The 19,389-nt window shown below is 53.4% G+C and overlaps 2 protein-coding genes across 2 annotated transcripts; both read right to left on the reverse strand.

Moving 5' to 3' along the window:
* Positions 1 to 8: 8 nt before the first annotated feature.
* On the reverse strand, positions 9 to 4,779 carry RNASEL (ribonuclease L). Its single transcript, XM_030455214.1, is given in 7 exon segments — positions 9 to 643; positions 1,460 to 1,551; positions 1,554 to 1,583; positions 1,900 to 2,023; positions 2,128 to 2,318; positions 2,851 to 2,939; positions 3,336 to 4,779. Coding segments are annotated over 7 exon segments (2,106 nt in total). The 3' UTR covers positions 9 to 507.
* Positions 4,780 to 14,043: 9,264 nt separating this feature from the next.
* On the reverse strand, positions 14,044 to 18,152 carry RGS16 (regulator of G protein signaling 16). The gene is made up of 5 exons (XM_008499909.2): positions 18,073 to 18,152; positions 16,698 to 16,799; positions 15,977 to 16,038; positions 14,524 to 14,690; positions 14,044 to 14,281 (listed from the first exon to the last, which is right to left on the reverse strand). The coding sequence occupies exons 1-5, from the start codon at positions 18,150 to 18,152 to the stop codon at positions 14,081 to 14,083; spliced, it is 612 nt and encodes a 203-aa protein (XP_008498131.1). The 3' UTR covers positions 14,044 to 14,080.
* Between the last annotated feature and the right edge of the window lie 1,237 nt (positions 18,153 to 19,389).

Raw genomic sequence — 19,389 nt, forward strand, 5'->3', positions numbered from 1 at the left:
CCCTGGGCATCACCCAGGCTCTGCTGCCTGCATGTGCAAGGAGAAGGCTCACACGGGTTCAGATGGAGCCTGGAAAGGCTTCCAGATGGGCAGGGATGCCAGGAGCCATCTGCACATCGGGCAGCACTAACTCTTTGTGCTTGGTTGGCTGGTTGGCTTTTTAAGAGCAGTCCCATGCTGTCTGGCACTGGCTGAGCCCTCAGATGCAGTGGTACATGGGGGCTGTCCCACATCCTCCTGCTCCCCAGAGGGATCAGGGCCTTGAGCAGAAACACACAAGCCCAGAGGGACAGACAAAGTCAAGGGGGCCCAGGGCTGGCACTCAGCATCATTGCTCTCCAAAGGCAGTGGCTGTTGCACCAAATGCTTCTGAAGCATTCTTAGTCCAAGTCCTCCATGTTCTGCCCCTGCACATGCTCTCTCCCACCTCCTTGCCCACTTTCTTCCACTCTTTTGCACATAAAAAGAGGCAGCAGTGGTGGGTTCAGACAGAGGGAATGAGGCATCCTAGGGAGAGCCTTCCTGAATGTCCACGAGGTGACTGTATTTGGAATTCTGGCGCAAGCTGTTGTAGGCATAGATGGTAAGTGCTGGAAAAGCCTTCAAGAAATACTCAGCATAATCTCCTATCTTCTGGCTGATACTGAAAGAGAACAAAAATAGAATGGATTTTTAAAGCTTGCCCAAGGAGTCAAGCATCCAGAATGCCCTGGTTCCTCCCTTGCAGAGAAAAAGCCATTTCAGAGGCTGATAACACAAAGTTTTTCCTAAGAAACTGTTGAGCTGCAGCTTTTCTGTATCTTCTGTAAGATCCTCAGATCCATTTCTCTGCTATTCCTCCAGCACTTCCATTTGCCTGGTCCCACCAGCATCTTCACTGAAGAGCAGTGCGGGGCCCCAGCCTCAGTGAGAGCATCACCAGGAATTACCCCCACACAACCCCCAGCCTCCTGGGTGAGTGCCTGGGGCTGGAGAGGGCTGGAAACTCCAAGATCTCCTAAAGAGGATCTTCTAACAGGACCCATGCTTCCTGCTCTGCACCTCAAACCACTTCAGCACAGCAAACATCAGCACTTTGGAAATACTGGCCTGGCAATTAAGAAGGCTTTTTACAAGTTATACAGGATGCCATAAGTATTTGGGTGATCTCCAAACCTTCCTTGGTGCAGGAGACACCGGGCTGCAGCAGAAAGAGCAGCCCAGAGGGACACATTCCTGATGTCCTCTGCTGCAGAGCCATGACCTGGCTTTAGCTCAGGCAGTTTCCACACCATTGTGCTGCCAGAGGAGATAATCCATAAAGCTCATCTCACCAGAGCAGCTCTTCCCCACACCCTGCTTCACCTCTCTGGAAAACCATCTGCAGAAGGCTTTGCTCTCAAACTCACCGGTGCCTGCAGACACCCAGAGGTCCCCACAGCAGTGCAGCTGTGGCAGGAGCAGGGAAGAAAACATGTACCTGGTATCTGGGTGTTCATCCAGGTTTCTGATGAGCCTCAGGAGGCTTGTGACATCATCTGTATACATGAATGACTTTTTCATGTTAGGAGGACGCTCATGGTCTCCAGAACAAATCTGTCAATCTGGAAAAAAGCACCATAGATCATTCTCTGCCTTTCAAACAACAGGAAAGCAACAACCCTGAAGATTTGCCAGCTAATTCTATAACAACCATCCCCCACTACCACCCCAGTCAACAGGAGCTCCTGCCAGCACCAGTGTCTCTGGCCTGATGCATTTTGACCGTGGGGCTTAGATGTGTTTGCCCAAGTCACCTGTATTGGAGTGGGGCTGACTTTCCAGACACTCTTTTAAACAGGACCTGTAAAACACCCAGGAAAAGCTTCTCCCTGAGAGTCTACCTCAAACTTCCTATCCAAACAAAGAGCAGAGGGTCACCTTCTTGGTCCATGAAGGGTAAGGAAAAGTTCCATCAGCACCAGAGGCCTGAAAGGCAGCTTCTCTGTCGCTCTGTCTGTGCCCTTTGATTTCATTCCATATACTCTTCAGGAAGTTGAACCTTCTGTGGGACGAGGAGCTTTGTTAGCTACAACAGGACATCACTGTTCCCAGCACTACAGCCAGATCCCATTCCAAAAGCTTTTGCTTTATTCTCTCTGTCTTTACCTCTTCTTACTCCAGAAATAGGGGTGGCTGCTCAGGCCTTCCAAGCCTCGCTCATCGGGGGACTTCAGGCTCTTTACAAGGTCCAGAGCCTCCTCGTAATCTGGGGAATCACCAGCCAGATCCTCAGGACTGACTTGCTGAAATGGTTTCCTCCCTCGTGTTAAAACATACAGCAGGAGCCTGCTGAGGTCCTGCAAGAGACACATCCACATCACTGCTCCCAGCCCAGGAGCAGGGGCTGCTTCCCACAGGGGAGAGGGACACACACCAGCATCCCCAGGGCTGCAGCAGCACACACACAAACTTGGAAGCAAGAAGGCAAACAAAGCAGACAAAGCAACAAAGGCAGAGGAGACAGGGACCACAGTCAGGCTCAGAGGGGATCTGTGGGCATCCCAGCCCCAGCCTTGCATCCTAAGCACCATCATTCTTATGACATCAGGAAGAAATTCTTCCCTGTGAGGGTGCTGAGCCCCTGGCCCAGGCTGCCCAAGGAAGCTGTGGCTGCCCCATCCCTGGCAGTGTCTCAGCCCAGGTTGGATGGGGTTGGAGCATTCTGTGATTCTTATGCAGCACCTATTGCTGGATGGGCTTTCCCAAAAAAAAAATTAAGGGGTTTTCTAGTTGAGGATGCAAAAAGGCTTCCCTTGGGATTCACAGCAACAGAAGGGAGCAGAGAGTGTCTGCAATTTCACACCATACACTGATTCCCAGGGAAGTTACCTCTAAATCAGAGTTTACAAGCTCTTCCTTGCCTTCAATCAACTTTCTTTTATTATCAAAGTCCGCCAAGTAAATTTTGTGACATAAATCTGAGGAAATAAGAGAAATAGTCAGGAAATAATGGTGGAAAAACTTGTTACAGTCTGTGACCGACTCCCAGATGGCCCCTTCTTTAGAAAACAGTTCTCTGAAGAGATCTGCTGGGGGTTGCTCTGTCTGCAAAGCCCTGGGAAGGAGGGCAGAGCTAATGAGACATGTAAAGGTGTTCTGCTCGCTCCTCCAAGGCTGTGAATGTATCGATATTGTTCCAGGATCACAGCTAGTGCCACAGGTGCCTCATGCTGCATAAAAACATCTGCAATGGCCTTTCATATGTTTGGGGGTTTTGGTTTGTTTTTTTTTTTTAAAGATGTCTATGAAACACCTTCTCTAAACTGCAGGCACCAGGAGAGCAACATGGAAAGGCTGAGAAAGGAAAAGATTACCTATGAAAAAGTTTCTGGGATACAGATCCTGGTGAGCAAATCCGAGGGAGTGCAGTTCTCTCACTGCCTTGAAGATCATCCTCAGAGCATCCTTGCAATCCATTTGGTCTCCTTGCTCCTGCAGATGTTCTTCAAGGTTCCTCTCCCAGAGAGGGAAGCACAAGTACATGCAGCCTTTGTCCTTCTCAGACTGGAAGAGCTCCAGGAGATGCTCAGAGCCACGACACTTCTCGAAGAAGATTTTGTCTCTGTCAGAGTCTGCACTGCAGCTTACTCTTACTGCCACCTCCGTCCCATCGTGGAGCCCCAGGTAGATGGCACCCTGGGAAGTGTTCTGAATTCTCTGCTTGATGTACTGAAATATCTTCAGCTTGCCAACCATGGGGCGATACATTCTGTAGAGTTCCTTCAGCTGCCGCCTCCAGCGCTCGCTGTTTGGCTCCCAGCTGACAGGGGTCTGGGGGACAAACCTGGCCTGGTGCTGGCGCAGGAGACTCGCCATGCCAGGGGCACGTCTCCTGTCTGCCACTTCAATGAGGTTCCCAATGTCAGTCCTGGCTCCTCTTTCACACAGCAGCTTTGCTATCTGGTAATGATTTTTCTCTACAGCCACCATCAGCGCCGTGTTGCCCTTCTCGTCCGCATCATCGATATTTATTTCATCCTTCTCCAGTAAAGCTTCCACCAAACCCAAGCTCTGCCATCCAACAGCTAGGATGAGAGCCGTTTGCCCCCACTCATCTTTACTTTTCACATCCACACCGTGTTCCAGCAGGAAATGGCTTATGGAGATAGCAGACTCCTTCTCCTTGTCGGGATCCTCCTTGAGGGCATGGATCAAGGCATTCCTGTCTCTGTTGTCACACAGGTTTATGTCAGCCCCCATCTCCTCAACAAGAGTTTTTACAACTGAGAAGTGGCCCTTCTTACAGGCATCCATCAGTGCTGTGGCTCCTCCTTTGTGCAGCTTCTCCTTCTCCTCACTAACTGCCCTCCTCAGGTTCACATCTGCTCCTTTCCTGTACAGGAATTCCAAGGCCTCCTCCTTCCCATACCACGCAGCCTCCATGAACGCCGTGAAGCCGTTGTCATCGTGCTCGTTCACCTCTACCCCGTAGCCCAGGAGGAGCTCCATGATATCCACCTCTCCCACCATGGCTGCCTCAATGAATGCAGTGCCACCGTTGTCCTTCCTGGCGTGGGGACAAGCACCCCTGTCCAGGAGGAGCTGGACCAGCTCCCGATTCCCAGATCTCACGGAGCTCTGCAGCGGGGTCCAACCAGCCTCTCCTCTGGAGTTCACATCTGCCCCTTTCTCCAGCAGCTCCTGCACACTTTCCCAGTCCCTGTTCCTCAGAGCAGTATGTAACCTCAGGGCGAGGTCTTCTGCTGTCTCTGTGCTGGCAGCTGATGCCTCCTGGGGGCTCTGAGCTGGGGGCTCCATGGCAGGGAGGGCCCCGCTGATGGCCCCAGGGTCCCACTGGAGGGTGGGAGATGTTCAGTGATCGGTGCTTTCCTTGGGGGGGGAGGCTCTGGGCTGGGGTGGGCTGCTAGTTTGAGGCCTTTGTGGTCTTCACCTGATTATTAAACAGAAAGTGTTGTTTTATTAGGCTGTGGAACCTCACTGTCTACATTTGATGGATGTGATGATACACGAGGGGCAACTAAGGCCAGCAAGGCTCATGCCAGCCCAGACCTAAGGGCTTGGCCAGAATCATAGAATCACAGAACTGGCTGGGTTGGAAGGGACCTCAGAGCTCATCAAGTCCAACCCTTGATCCACTCCCCCCGTGGTTCCCAGCCCATGGCACTCAGTGCCACATCCAGGCTCTTTGGAAAGATCTCCAGACACGGAGAATCCACTACTTCCCTGGGCAGCCCATTCCAATGCCTGATCACCCTCTCCAGAAAGAAATTCTTTCTAATCTCCAACCTAAACCTCCCCTGGCACAACTTGAGACCAGAAGCATGACCTCAGCTCTTATCCCCACCAGGTTTTCTTGCCTGGGCTCAGCAGTAATCACAGGCATCCCCTGGGACAGGGGAGAGCCCAGGGTGTTCTTGCTATAAAGTTATCTCAGATTTAGCAGAGGTCACTGAGGAAGCAGCCTCAGGGATGTGTCCAGGCAGAGGGACATTCCCCTTCAGCTCTGCACGGCAGGCACACACCCAGGTGCTGGGAAGTTCCCCATCCCATACCTGGAATGGGACAGAAAGCCAACCTTCATCCCTCCTGCTTCCCCAGGAGGAACTCCCTGACCTTTCCTAAGTCCTTCAGGACATTAAGAGGTTCATTGGGTAGAACCTGGTCTCACTCTATCCACCCAGCCTCTAGAACAGCAGAACTCCAGTACCCCCTTTGTCCTGGCTGCAAAGGTTGGTAACAAGAGACCAGCACCTCCTGGTAAGCTGGACTGGAAATAAATTACCTAAGCACATCAGAAAAGGGACAGAGAAGTCCTCAGGTATAAAGCCAAAGCATAAATTCACACGAATTTACCCCCAGGAGAGCCAGGGGCCATATTATGGCCCCATTTTATGGTTTCCCTCCCCGCCCAGCAGGAAACAAATACCCTGTCTCACTGGCTCAGACACGTTTCATCTCATTGGAGGAACGTCTGTACTTCCTGCCACACAGAGAAGAACATAAATAAAATATTTTTTAAAAAGTAAAATAAAATATAATATAATACAAAATATAAAATATAAAATAAAATATAAATTGAAATATAAAATATAAAATAAAAATAATAAAAATTAAAATTAAAATTATTTAAAAATAAAAATGATTTAAAAATAAAATAAAAATAAAATAAAATGCTACCTTCCTGGCCTGAAAAGCAGCAGAGCAGCACCTCCTGGGCAGCAGCTCCTCACCTCAGCCTGGGATGGCAGCAGCTGAGCCCCTTCCTCCTGCTGGGTGCAGCAGAACCAGCAGAACCAGCAGCCCAACCCCTGGGCAGCGTTTGGGTCCCGCCCCGCTGGCTCCCTGCTCTTTGTCACCCAGTGCCACCCACCAGGGCGGGGCTGTCACCCCGGTGCCAGCAGCACATCTGGTGACTGAAAGGACCCCTGGACACGTTGTGTGTGTGTCACGGTTTAACACTGGCCCGGCAATTAAACCGAATAACAGACACTCTCTATTAATGTCTCTCTCCTTGATAGAGAAAGGAGAGAAAATAAGGGAGAGAGACTGATGGGTTGGAAACTAAACTACACAACTTTAATGAAACAGTAATGATAAATAGGTAAAATTACTAAATATATACAAATATACAGGAAAATGGAAACCACATTCCTCCCCCCTTTCCCCCAGTAACTCTCACGTCACCACTGAGGCTGCAGGGCAGCCCTGGGAAAGTCCAGGCTGGACTCCTGGAGTCGGCAGCAGTCGGGAACTGGAGGCAGGAACACACAGATATGGGCTGGCACGGATCAGGACCACAGGCAGACGAACGGACAGGATCCTTCCAGGATGCCGAGAAGGAAGGGAAGCAGGAAATCAGGAAATCCAGAAATCCGGAAAAGATCTGGCTCGGCCCTCGTGATGCCTCAAATTTATACTGAGTATGACGTATACGGGATGGAATCCTCTGTTTGGTCAATTCTGGCATCTATCTTGTCTGTTCCTCCCCAAAGGAGGGCTCAGGCGGGACCTCTGTATCCTCCTGGACGGTAAAATGTTCTCCTCAGAGCTGAGCAGTGTCCTTGGCTCTGCACACCAGTCTCTAGCAGTAACTATAAACATCAAGTGTTATCAATCCTAGAAGCACACACTGTCTGAGAAACTTGCTGTTAATTTCAGCAAGTGCAAGTAAAAGTACAAAACAGAAAATCACCTTTATCCTGGCCCAAACCAGGACAGTGTCCCAGGTGTTCCCGGTGCTGAGAGAGCTCCCAGAGCCACGCGTGGCGGGGTGGCACCCACAGGGCGTGGGCACTCCTTGTGCTGACGGGCACGGGTGGGTACAGCCCTCTGGGATCGACAGCAGGCTTCCTGGAACTGCCTGCAGGACTTACCCGGTTTCCTGGAAATAACTGTGACATCTGAAGTCTTTGCTGGTTTCCTGGAAATACCTGTGATACCTGAAGTCGCTGCTGGGGGGAAGGGGTGTCTTCAGTGGCCTCCCAGGGAGTCTCCGGGGATGTCCTTCCATCAGTCCCTTCTCCATCAGTCCCTTCTCCATCAGTCCCTTCTCCACCAGTCCCTTCCATCAGTCCCTTCTCCATCAGTCCCTTCTCCATCAGTCCCTTCCATCAGTCCCTTCTCCATCAGTCCCTTCTCCACCAGTCCCTTCCATCACTCCCTTTTCCAACACACACTTCATGTCCAGCTGCTCTCAGCCCATTTCCATGCAGAAGGCCCTCAGCTCCCTGCTCTGTTTCCCTGCAGGAGGCCTGGGCACAGCTCAGAGGAGCCCAACTCCACATCCCAGTGTTTAATGTCAGGAAAGAGCCTTCAGGAGTTCCAGGAGCAGGGCTGGGCTGCTGGGACCTCCATCTGCAGGGTGCTCTCTGCTTACTCCTTTACCCAAGAGGACAAAGCAGAGTTTTACTTCTATACCTCCCTGCAATAAATTTATTAAAACTTATTTAATTTATTAAAAACCAGCTTACCCCAAGGATAAGGTCCCCAGAGCAGAGAGCCCCTGGGACTTCCCCCATCACCTCCACCCAACCCTGCCAGCCCCAAGATTCAGATCACACCAGAAACGGGGCTGAAAATGCATCAAGGAATAGACGCCTGGTTTTCCATGGGAACAAAACCCATGAAAACTCTGGAAACAACCTCAAAGCTCTCAAGATCTTGCTTTAATTCACAGGAATCTGCACAACTCAACAGCATCTCTCTGCTTGACCACAGCTGGGACTGTCAGTGTTTAACTACCACATTTTCAGGCTGGAAAAGAGATGAACCAGCTGAACAAGGGGACATCAGAGCCTCAGAGCCAACAATAGAAACATCAAAAAAAGAAAAAAAAACAGCCTTAAAACACCTACCAGTACCAGGTCACCCAGCCACCCAAGCCTAAAAGCCTTCCTGGGCTTGCTGGTTTCATTCAAGGAGTTGATTCCCTTATGAGGGGAGGAGGAAAAAACCCTAGGATGACAGGAACCCCAACCCCAGGAATAAGGGTGACACAAGCATCCTGTGACCATACCCCAGAAAGAAGGATTTGCTGGTAGCACTTTCCCTCTTCTCTGATCCAGACTGCTTTCCACAGAGTCCCAAATTTAAACTCTTACTCACTGGGACAGGCAGTTTATGGGGAATAGAAGAGCTTTGGATGTTTTGTAAAGCACAGGAGTCACAGAGCTCCTCTCCACAGCCATCCCTCTGCACTGCCTCATTCCTGCTGCATTTGTGCTTTGGCAGAGCCCTTATTTACCCCCTCACACAGAGGTGAGCTGCTGAGACACAGGGAAATGGAGGGCACATCTCAGGAAATCTTCCTTCCCTTCCCCCCTGATGGACCCACAGCCATTCTGCAGCCCTGCCCCTGGCACAGCATTTCCAAGCATCCCCACCCTGGCCCCCAGCCACAGATAAACATGAACTAAAACATGGCAACAAGAACTGCCCGCAGAAAGCCATAATAACATTTAAAGTGGCTATGAATAGTAGGATGGGGTTTTTTCTCTATGTTCCCTGCACTTGCTTCCTTGTTACATTCACAAATGGGAATATCCCAGGGTTGATGTGCTTGGCCACGCTGAGGTGACCTTCAGGGCTGGAACACAGCCCTGGAAAATTGTCCCCCGAAGGGCAGGATTTAACCATGGACAGGTGATGCTACCCGTGCAGGAGTACTGACCACATTTTGCTTTGCTGGGGATGACTTTTACATTTTTAATCTGCATTTCCCAGCTTTTGAGGCCATAGGAGTGGGCTGGGAAGCAGAGGTGAGGGCAACAGCAAGGCAGGGAACTCACCCAGCAGGGCTTGGTGTCCTGGGCAAGGAGAGCAGAGCAGATCCATCAGATGGATGCCAGGCCAGACAAAACAGGTCCCACAAGGAGCCAGGCAGAGGATCTGAGCTTAAATGCATTTCCCCTGAGGGGAATTTCCCCCAGCTGCCTCTCAGCCCCTGCTGATCCCCAGGGATGAGCCCAGGCTGCAGCTGCTCTGGGTGACAGCTGAGCTCCAGCACCCACAGCTCAACCTCAGGAGGCAGAAGGGATGCAGAGCTTGGCATGGAACCATGGAATGGTTTGGGATGGAAGGGACCTCAAGGACATCTACTCCCAAACCCCTCTCCATGGCCAGGGACACCTCCCAATAGACCAGATGCTCCCAGCCCCATCCAACCTGGACCTGGATGCTTGCAATCATGAACACTCTCATTAGCCTGGTCTTCATTCCTGAGGCTCCCTGGGGCTGAGGATCCCTGCACACACCCAGGCTGAGTGGGCACTGAGCTGCACACACAGGGAAAGGGACATGAAGCCACATGAAAACACATCCCAGGTGATTTCTGGTGCTTTATCTGGGGCTGTGGGATGGGAAGCTGTGGGATTCAGCTGCTGGGCAAGGTGTCTGCAGCATTTGCAGTGTCTCAGTGCATCCCTTCCACCTGGGAGCTGCCTGCCAACACAGCCCTCAGCAGCACTGGGCAGCATTCCTTGGCAGGATGTCTGTAAAAAAAAACCAAATCATATGGGTACTTCCATGCAAACCCTCTGTCTGGGATTTGCCTGCATGTCCCTGTTGTCCTGCAGGTGCATCCATGCTCAGCCACCTGCCCAAAGCCAGCTCCTCACGGGGCCACTTGTGCACACACACACTGGTGCCCTGAGGATGCTTGGTCCTGCTGGGCTGGGGACCCCCTGGTGCTGGAGGAGATGGGGGGATGCCACCCACTGCTGGGAACACGCCAGGTCCCAGGGCAGAGGGAAAAGGGTGGGTTTGGCTGCTATTTTTTTTTTTTTTCCCACCAAATAAATCCACCCCTCATCCCAGCTCATGGAAACCTGGCCCTGGAGCAAGTATGTGTCAGCCCTGGGCCAGCACCAGCCCACACGTTGGCTCCCTGGAGCTCAGGATCTTCTCTGCTGCTTCCAGACCCACAGCCTGGGAAACTGGAGCAGGGGTTTATTGGGAGGAACCGCAGGCAGCCCTGCCCAAAGGGAACCTTGGGCTCCTCTTTCTCAACACAGTTTTGTGGGTTGGGGTTTTTTAACCCCCCAAGGCTTTAAAGGTTTTGTTGTATTAGCACTGGGTTTCACACAGGACAGGCTGGGTGCAGCGTGGCTCTCTTGGCCAAGTTTCCTCTTGGGGAAGCATCTCAGGCTTGCAGAGATGGAACTGGGCCATCCCTTTCCATGCACATTGACCTGAGGATGAACAGAACCCCAGATTTCCTTCTAAAGAAAGCTCAACAAAATATTATCATTCAAAACCTTTCTTACCTTTTTTGATGGGTCAATTTAAATATTTGAAATGGAGAATAAGCTTTAAATTCATTTTCAGGCATGCAAGAAATTTTTTTTTCAGTTAGAAGCTGCAGGTTTGGTTGGTTGGTTGTTTTTTTAGCAAACAGTATTTTTGTTTCTGCTGTTTCTGGGTTGTTTTGCTGCACCACATTGTTCTTGTTCTTGCCAAATAATTGAAATATTTCCCAGACACCTTCCAGCTCACACCTTCCCTCTGAGAGGAAATCAGGCCAGGTACACACCCAGCCCTCTGGGGTTCTGGAGTTCCTGCCCTGTGCCAGATAAGACCAGGCCACACTTGGTGAAAGAGCTCATGAAAGATAAGGGGAAATTCAGCTGCCTGCCTTGGCTGGCTGGGTGGATGGATGGAGAAGAGTCCACGTGTTTTATAAAGAGCAATGATCCTTGGACATTGCCTGGCTGGGTTAGAAAAGAGAGAAGGTTCTGTTCCAGGCACAGCTGCCTGGAAAAAGCTTTTCAGTGGCAGAGTTTGTGCCTCCAGGCTCCTCAGTGTCCCCTGCCCTGCCAGCCCTTCCCTGGCCCTCTGCTGACACCTCACCTTGGATCCCAAAACACGCAATAAGTAGAAAGAAGCCAGCTTAAAAACAAGCTTTTACTGTTTTTTCTTCAGGGCCTGGCAGTCTCTGAGCTCCACTCAGATGCCCCCATGGTCCCTGGGGAATCACACACCATGGACACCCCCAGAGCATCCCGTGGGATCCCAGGGGAGCTCTGGGACCTCCCGGGCAGCACAGGCTGCAGCAGGAAGGATGCTTCCTAACACTCCCTTCCAATACCAGATACTTCTCTCCTTCCAAATGAATCCAGTCAGCAGCTGAGTCATTGATACAACTCAAATATTATTTATGGCAGCAACCCAGCAGCAGTTTTTCAAAGAGCAGCCCTAGCTTGAATCCTCCCCTGTTTTCCAGACATCGTTGTCCCAGCGGGGTTTATGAGGTGCTGGGAGCTGCAGCCCTGGCAGGAGGCTGTGGGGAGGGGGGTATTGGCCTCTTCTCCCCAGTGACAGGAGAAAAGGGCTCACGTTGCACCAGGGGAGGCTCAGACTGGAAATTAGGAAAAACATCTTCACCAAGAGGCACTACTGGAACAGGCTGCCCAGGGAGGTGCTGGAGTCACTGTCCCTGGAGGCATGGAAAAACGTGTGGACAAGGTGAGTGAGTGGTTACAGCCACGCAGAAGTGATGGTGAGACCTTGAGGGTCCTTTCCAGCCATGGTGATTCTAAATGCTCAGAAAACAGTGAGCAATACAAACAACACTGACCACCCCCACCACTGATACAGTCATACCTTAAATCTCCCTTTCATTCTTGCCCTGCTCTGTTCTCTTCAGTGCCATGAGGAAGCCTCATTCTTCACAACTCTTCCCCTCCCTTTCCCATTTCTGACGTTGCAATTGTAAACGCCCCTCGAGCCATCCAGCACCAGCACCTTGCTTTATTCTGCTTTGCCAGTCAGACAAAATTAGAAGGCAAAAAATTAACTTATAAGCCCACACCCAAAAAAAACCCCACCCCGTGTTGTCTCAGTATTTTCCTCTTTACGTTTTATTTTATAATGACAATATTGTGCTAGGAATGCAAACAGATCATAGTGCATCATTCACTTCAGTAACACAACAAAGGTGGTTCCAGTTGTAAAAATAAATATTAAATAAGAAAACAGATAAAATCTCCTTGTAAACGCAGCCAGCACCCACTGAGGCTCAGAGATTGAACCAGGATGGGGAAAGTGGGAGAAGACTCAATGCCCCCAGACTGGTCCTCAGCCCCTGGCTCTGCTCAGCCTTGGAAAGCCCCAGAGAGCCTCAGGTCACGCAGTGCCAGGGCTCTGTGTGGTGCCAGGAAACTCTGCTTTCCCCCACAAAGAGTGAGCACCAGCAGGATAAACACCCCAGATTTGGTCTGCAGGGATAAGCAGAGGCACACGTGGAGGTCCCAGACTGTCTCAGTAGAAAACCAAGCTGGGGGCACCCAGCACAGGGGCTCCCAGTGCCCACCCAGTGCTGCCAAACAGGACCCACAGCTCCCCCCAGACCCAGAACCCCCTGCACAGAGCTGAGCCCCAGACCCTGCTGGAGCTGATGGAGTGTTCTGCTGTCCCCTGGGATGCTGAATTCCCAGCAGACGTGGCTGGGTGCCTGGCTCCCTGGGTCCCTGGGGAGTGCTGAGGCTGCAGACTGGTGTCACCAGCTGAGGGAACACTCTAAACCCAACTTGAAATCAGGGATAAGCCCTGGGTTTCCTCTCCCACACATTTCAAACAAAGTTTTCAACAGGAACCCTTCCCAAAGCGCAGGTTTCACATCCCTGTTCTCTGCCCAAGACAAAGTGCCAGGCTGGGTGCCGAGATGCTGTCGCCAGAGCTCTCTGGAAGGGGAGAGAGGAGGCAGCACAGAGGGTAGAGCATCCTCCCAGTGCCATCCTCCCAACCCTGCTGCCTCCAGCAGCCTCAGCTCTGGCTGCTGCTGCCCTCCTGCCCCTCTCATGCCAGGGATCTGCCCGCTCCCCTCTCTCCTCTGTTCTCACACAGGAAAGAGGGGAGGGATGCTCAGGGCTGCAAGATCAGAAACCATTTAATTGACAAAGCCCCCCGAGCGAGGGGCGTGCTCCCAGCAGTGCCCTGCCAATAAATGTGGGGGTGTGTGCTATAAAACCCTGGTGAGCAGATAAATAACAAGGGCTGCAATGAAAAGCTGGGTGTGTGGCCTAGGGGCAGGCAGGATCTAAAGCTTCTGTAGCTAAGCAGGGGGTAAAAAACCCCCAGCAAGGGACAGGCTGTGCTGGGAGAAGCCGCCAAGCTTTGCTGCAGGAGGTGCAGAGGAGAGGGTGGGAGCTGGGCGTCGGGATCAGGAGAAGGCAGGCACGGGGTCTCTCCAGCTGGAAAATCCTCCTTGTCTTTGGAGTGTTATTCTGGAGGCTGCTGGGCAGGAGAAGCCCTGCAGCACGTCCAGAGAGGATTCCCAGCTCTGCAGAGCCTGCTGCAGGAGAGCCCTGGTTACAGATGGGTTACTGATGCTCAGGGCAGTCCTGTCTCTTTTCCCTGGGTTTGCAACCCAAATCCAATCCCTGTCTGTCCCCGTGGTGGTGTGGGTCTCCAAGGAGAGGCATCGGGTTCCCACCTGTTCTGCTCTCCTGGGAATGGAGGACTTCTCATCCCAGAAGCTCAGTGGGAAGCGGGAAGCACTCAGGGTTCTGGGGATCCTGCTAAAGTTCCAGGGCTTCAGCTGGAACCACGCCACGTGGGCCTCAGCCCTGGGTGATCCCCCTGTGGTGACTTCAGGCTGGGGTCAGGTATGTGACCTCTTGCTGATGCCACGGCTGGTGGCCTGCTTGGCCATGTCCTGGTAGGAGGCAGACTTGAGGAAGCGGGGGTAGGAATCCTTCTCCATCAGCGTGCGGGTCTTGGCTTGGGCTTCGTTGAAGCAAGCCGAGGTGGCACCCGTGAGGTTCTTCCGGGTGATCTCCCTGGTTTCATGGTCGATATTCACCTGCAAGGAAACAGCACCCACAGATATTAACACCCGTGGGGGGAGAAGAACTGCTTTCTCCATCTTCAGCACAAAGATGCTGTCAAGGCTTCACACCCACTGCTGTTGGCACACCCTGTGAGGTTAGACATGGAAGCTCTCGTGAAGGAGAGCACCTCTTCCCACTTTCATTATATCCACCGGGATATTGAACCCGTTTTCCCACCCTATCAGATGCCACTTGAGGCAGAAAATGCTCTCACCTCCCTGGGCGCCTCGTTTTGGACAAACTCCTCGAAGATCCTGTTGGCCTTGGATGCCAGCTTGGTTTTTGATCTGGTCTTTTTGAAGTCCTCACATGCCAGCCAGAAGTCAAGGTTCTCCTCACTGAACTCTGTCTTCAGGAAGGTGTGGAAGGCAGTCACCCCACCTGGGTGGGGAGAGGAGAGCCATCAGCTGGGGCAGAAGCAGGGGAGGAAGAGGAGGATGGCTGCCAGATGCTGCCCGCCAGCATCGCCCTGGGAGCTCAGACCATGACATCTGCAGATTTCCTTTCCCTCTGGGCAAATTCCACTCTCTGAGACACTGCTAATTGGCCTCTGGACTCCAATAAAATCCTTTCCCACAGACAAGTAATCCTCTGGTTTTATTTATCTGACCTTTCTGTAACGAGGCTCCAGAGTATTTTCTTTACAGCTCTGGAAAAGAGCTCATTCTACCTAAGGAGAAACCCTCTGAGGTTCCTGCAGGAACTGGGAAGCGACTGCTTAATATTCACTTCTCAGCTGAGATCTAAGGGAAAACTGAGGAGTCTGGGAGAGTAATTGCAGCAGGGACTGCAGAGCCAGGCTGGGGGAATATATTAAGTTACAAAGCCTGAGATGCTCATCAGCCATCACCACACATGAGGAGGGCTGGGGAAAATAAATAAAAAAAAAATCACTGGCCTCAAAGCAGCACCAAGAGGGGACCTTCCCTTGCTATGGAATAGCTTTTAAGGTAGACAGCTACTTTTATATTAAAATTTGGCACTCCTACTGCTGTGCACCTGCAGCAAAGCCTGGGGTAAGGAAGGGGTTAAGTGCAGGACTCAAAAAGTTCCCTTCTCTGGGTCCAGAGGCGCTGGACACAGCCCCTTGGGGAAACCCTTCTCATCACCACAGGCAAAGCAAATTTTGGAGGGTAAAATGGCTGTGTGTAGCTCAGCAAGGAGGCTGAATTCCTTCTCCTGTGGCAGAGCCACCCCTGGAGGCACACAGCACATCATTTGTCTGAGACACAGAAGGCACCCATGGGGAGGGGGCTGCTGCTGGGCAAGGGAGAAGGACACAGGGAGCACCCACGCTGCCTTCTCCTGAGCATTGGGAAAGGGCCCATGGCACGGAGCTCCCCCCGAGGGACCCCTCCCCACGGGATGCCCACCAGGATGCTCCTGTCCCAAGGAAGCAGGGAGGTGTTGGCAAGACAGTGCTGGTGCCCCCCCAAAGCAAGCATGCAGCCAGGAGGAAAGGGTACAGCTCCCCAAGGCTGGCAACCAGCCCTCTGCACCAGCCCTGCCAGAGCAGGAGAGGGGCCCCGTCCTGATTCCTAAAGCTGAGGAGGTGGGACAGGGTGTCCCCAGAGACTGGCCCCAGGCATGCGGTCACCCCCTGGCTCCCTGGGACCGTGCTTGTCCCACACACTCACACCAAGAGGAGAAAAGAAGGTCCTACTCACTTTTACTCTTCAGGAGCTGGTCGAAGGACTCTCTCCACTCAAGTGCCTCCCGTGAGGAGTCTCTGGAAAAGACAAAAAGACATAAGGCTCACTCTCCCACCACCACCACCTCTCCTGCCCCACAGCACTTCACCCAAGCAGCTCTGTTAACCAGAGCCAGCCCCAGGACAGCAGCTTCGGTAGGAAACCAAAGGGAGACCCCAGTAGCCATTACCTGTGGGCTCTCTTTCCTTTCTCCCTTTCTTTGACCTTCCCCGATGGCTCCCCAGACCTCAGCTCCATGGTGCAGCTTCTCCAGAGGATACTCAGAGGAGCCCTTTCTGCTGGTACAAGCCTAGCAGAGCTTCCTCTGCAAGAAGACACTTTGCCTTCAGCAGCAATATTGAATATTTTGCTTTTACTGCTGCCTCATTCCCTGGAGGCCCCAGGCAGCAGTCACAGACACCGGGAGCTGCAGGAGCCCTCTGGGTTTCTTGCCTCTTGCTAAGGCCCTGCTCTCTTCTGCCTAATGCCAGAGCATCCGTTCCCCAGCCCGATTTTATAACTGGTGGAGCTGGGAAGTGATCCGCCTTCCCTGCCTGCTGGGGTGGGACTGTGGGGGGAGCAAGCTGTAGTTCTGTCCTCCCAGCTGTGCAGATGGGCAGGAGCATCCCCCGGGACAGCCTGGCCCACGGGGATCTGTCCTGGGCTGAACCTGGGACGCGGCACAGCCCTCCCTTACCTCCACCTGGAGCCCAGCTGCAGTTTGCTGGGGGTCCCGATCCTGTGTCTCAGCTCTGGTGTGTGAAGCAGGATCCCCAAGCGGGTCTTCAGACCCTTGGCTCTGGAAGGAAGGAAAAGTAGAGGTGGGATTGCTGCCTCCAGCCCCCACAGCTCACAGACGTGGCACAGTCCTTGCTCCACAGCTTCTCTGGCTTCCTTGCCTTCTGCTGGAGAAAATAAATGTTCCTGCTCTTGCTTTTCCTGCTCCCTGGCAACCACGCTCAGCAGTGCATTAAGCCCAGGGGACCGTGTTCTCCCCCCTCTCTTCCCAGGTAACACAGCAGGAGCTTACAAAGCGTTGTTTTCCCTCGGGAGCAGAGCAGCTGCTGAGAGCCCAGCGGGAGCCCCCACACCCACTCCTGCGGCTCCCCTGGCTCCTCTTCCCATCCCTCTCTCCTGGCAGTGCTCCGGAGTTCTCAAAACACTGGGAAAACACACAGACTGCAGATCGGGAGCATCTCCCTGCCGGGGGGCCGATGCTCCCCTGCTTTTTTTGCTTTTTTTTTTTTTGGGGGGGGGTCTTTTTTTTGCCTGCCCTTGAGTCACCAGAAACCTGTCTCCACCCCGTGGAGATGGCAGCTCTGCTCTCCTCGGTGGCACCATCCACCTACCCCATGCCTCCGAGACCCAGCCGGCAGCAGCACAGCGTCCCTGTGCCCAGGCAGGCAGGCGGCTGCCCGTCACCGTGGCTCTGCGGCGGTGGCACCAGACACGTCCCTGCAGGCAGGTCCCTGTGGCAATAGGGCAGAAGCTACGGCAGAAGGGGTTCCTGTCCCCAGAGTGTCCCTCCTCCAGCAGCCCCCCTGCTATTTGCCTGCTTTAGCTCCTTCGGGCATCCCTGAGTACTCGTATGAAAACAACCAAGCGTTTAAATGCCAAGCCGGAGCGGGATGCTCTGGAGCTGCGTTGGGCGGGAGGAGCCAACGTGCCGCTTAACCTTTCAGCCGCCTTGACAAAAATAGTCCTGCTGCCGTCAACCTGGAGCAAACTGTGCCGAGACGGAGCCGGAGGGGCAGCCCGGGCGCGTGTGTCCGCCCAGACAGGCACAGGGCAGCCCCCTCCGTTCCCCTCCCTCGGGGGGTTCAGCCCTGCGCTCCCCTCCCGGATCTGGGGGGGGGGGAACGGACAAGGAGGGGGATGCTGACGAAACAAATCCCTCGGGCCACGCTTCGCCCTGTGCTTCCTTGTGGTCTGCACCCCAATTTCTACCAAAACATCCCGGCAGCAGCAGCAGCAGCAGCAGGGGCTGGCTCAGCCTCTCCGCCGCTATGGTTCAGCTTTTTACCCCTCTGCACCCCGGAGCTGCGGCCTGGAGGAGCCCTTTCCCCCCTTACCTTTCCAGACAGGTGACGGGGAGCGCGGCTAAACCCCGGCACATGGCGAGAGGGGGGCACCCAGGCACCCAGCAGCTCATCGGGTCCCGGAGGAGGTGGCAGGGGTGTGCAAGAGGCAGCTGCCCACACCCAGGGTCCGGTGCTGCCGGCGGGGAGAGGGCTGGGGAGCCGGGATTTATAGCGGGTGGAAGGTGGGAGGGGGGCCCAGCACAGCTCCAGCCTCCAGCCAACCAAAAGCTGCTCCCGGCGAAGATAACAGCTTAGGTAGCTTTGTTTTCTGCCGTGAAGGGAGGGGGGGAGTGGGAGGCCCAGGCTTGTCCTTCAGCATCACAGTCATAACGCGATTGCTTCCCCAATAACAGGAAAAAAAACCCCTACAAAAAACAACAAACCCAGACCCGGGTGGTTTTCATCGACGTGCGGAGCCTGCTGAGTAACCGCGGGGGTGGGAGGGAGGTGGGAGAGGGACCGGGACAGGCGCTGTAATTCCATCCATCCCCATGCCCCAGGGCTTCCAGTCCTGCCGGTGCTGCTGGGAGGGCAGCAGGATGCTTTTCCCAGGGGCGTTCAGCAGAGGATGCTCATCCCCAGCAGAGTTGGGGTCTTTGGGAGCATCCCAAGGGCAGGTGCAGATCCTGGGATTTCCAAGGCTTGCCCTCCCCAGGACACCCACCTTGCACTGCAGAGAGAGCACAAGGTTCTGTGCAACTTTTGCAGTGTTTTTACACCCACCCAAATTACACTGCCAGAATAAAATAAGGTCTGATGTCTGACCCCAGGAGCCAGAAGTTGCACTTCATCAAAAATTCTCTGCTGGGGTGGGAGAAGAGAAGGGATGTGCATCAAAGCAAGTCTGAACAAAGCATGGGAAAGCACCAGGTAAAGGTGGAACCAAAGGGGAAAAGATGAGACTAAAAGCAGGGGAGAGGTTGGAAACTGGGGGAAACATCTGAACCAGCAAAGAGGAAGGATGAAGAGGAGTTAAACCAGTGCCAAGCTGCAGACCAGTGAACCCCAAGGTCTGGTGCAGCAAACAGAGAGGTCTGTGAGAGCCAAAAGGTCCCCAGTGCTGAGGCCAGGCTCAGGCAGTGTCCTGGGATCTGCCCCAGATGGTGGCTCTGGGATGGAGCTCACCAGGGGCAGGAGAGCAGCCCCCACCCAGAGGTTTGCAGCTGTAGGATGCTGCAGTGACTCTCCTGGTGTTTGAAGCATCCTCCAAGCCCAGAGGAAAACTTCTGGGAGGCTGTGCACGTGTTACAGACACACACATCTGGAGAGATGACTTCTGGCAGCAGGACCAGGACAGCCCCTGTGCTG

This window comes from Calypte anna, chromosome 8 (genome assembly GCF_003957555.1).
Source record: "Calypte anna isolate BGI_N300 chromosome 8, bCalAnn1_v1.p, whole genome shotgun sequence".
NCBI lineage: Eukaryota > Metazoa > Chordata > Aves > Apodiformes > Trochilidae > Calypte > Calypte anna.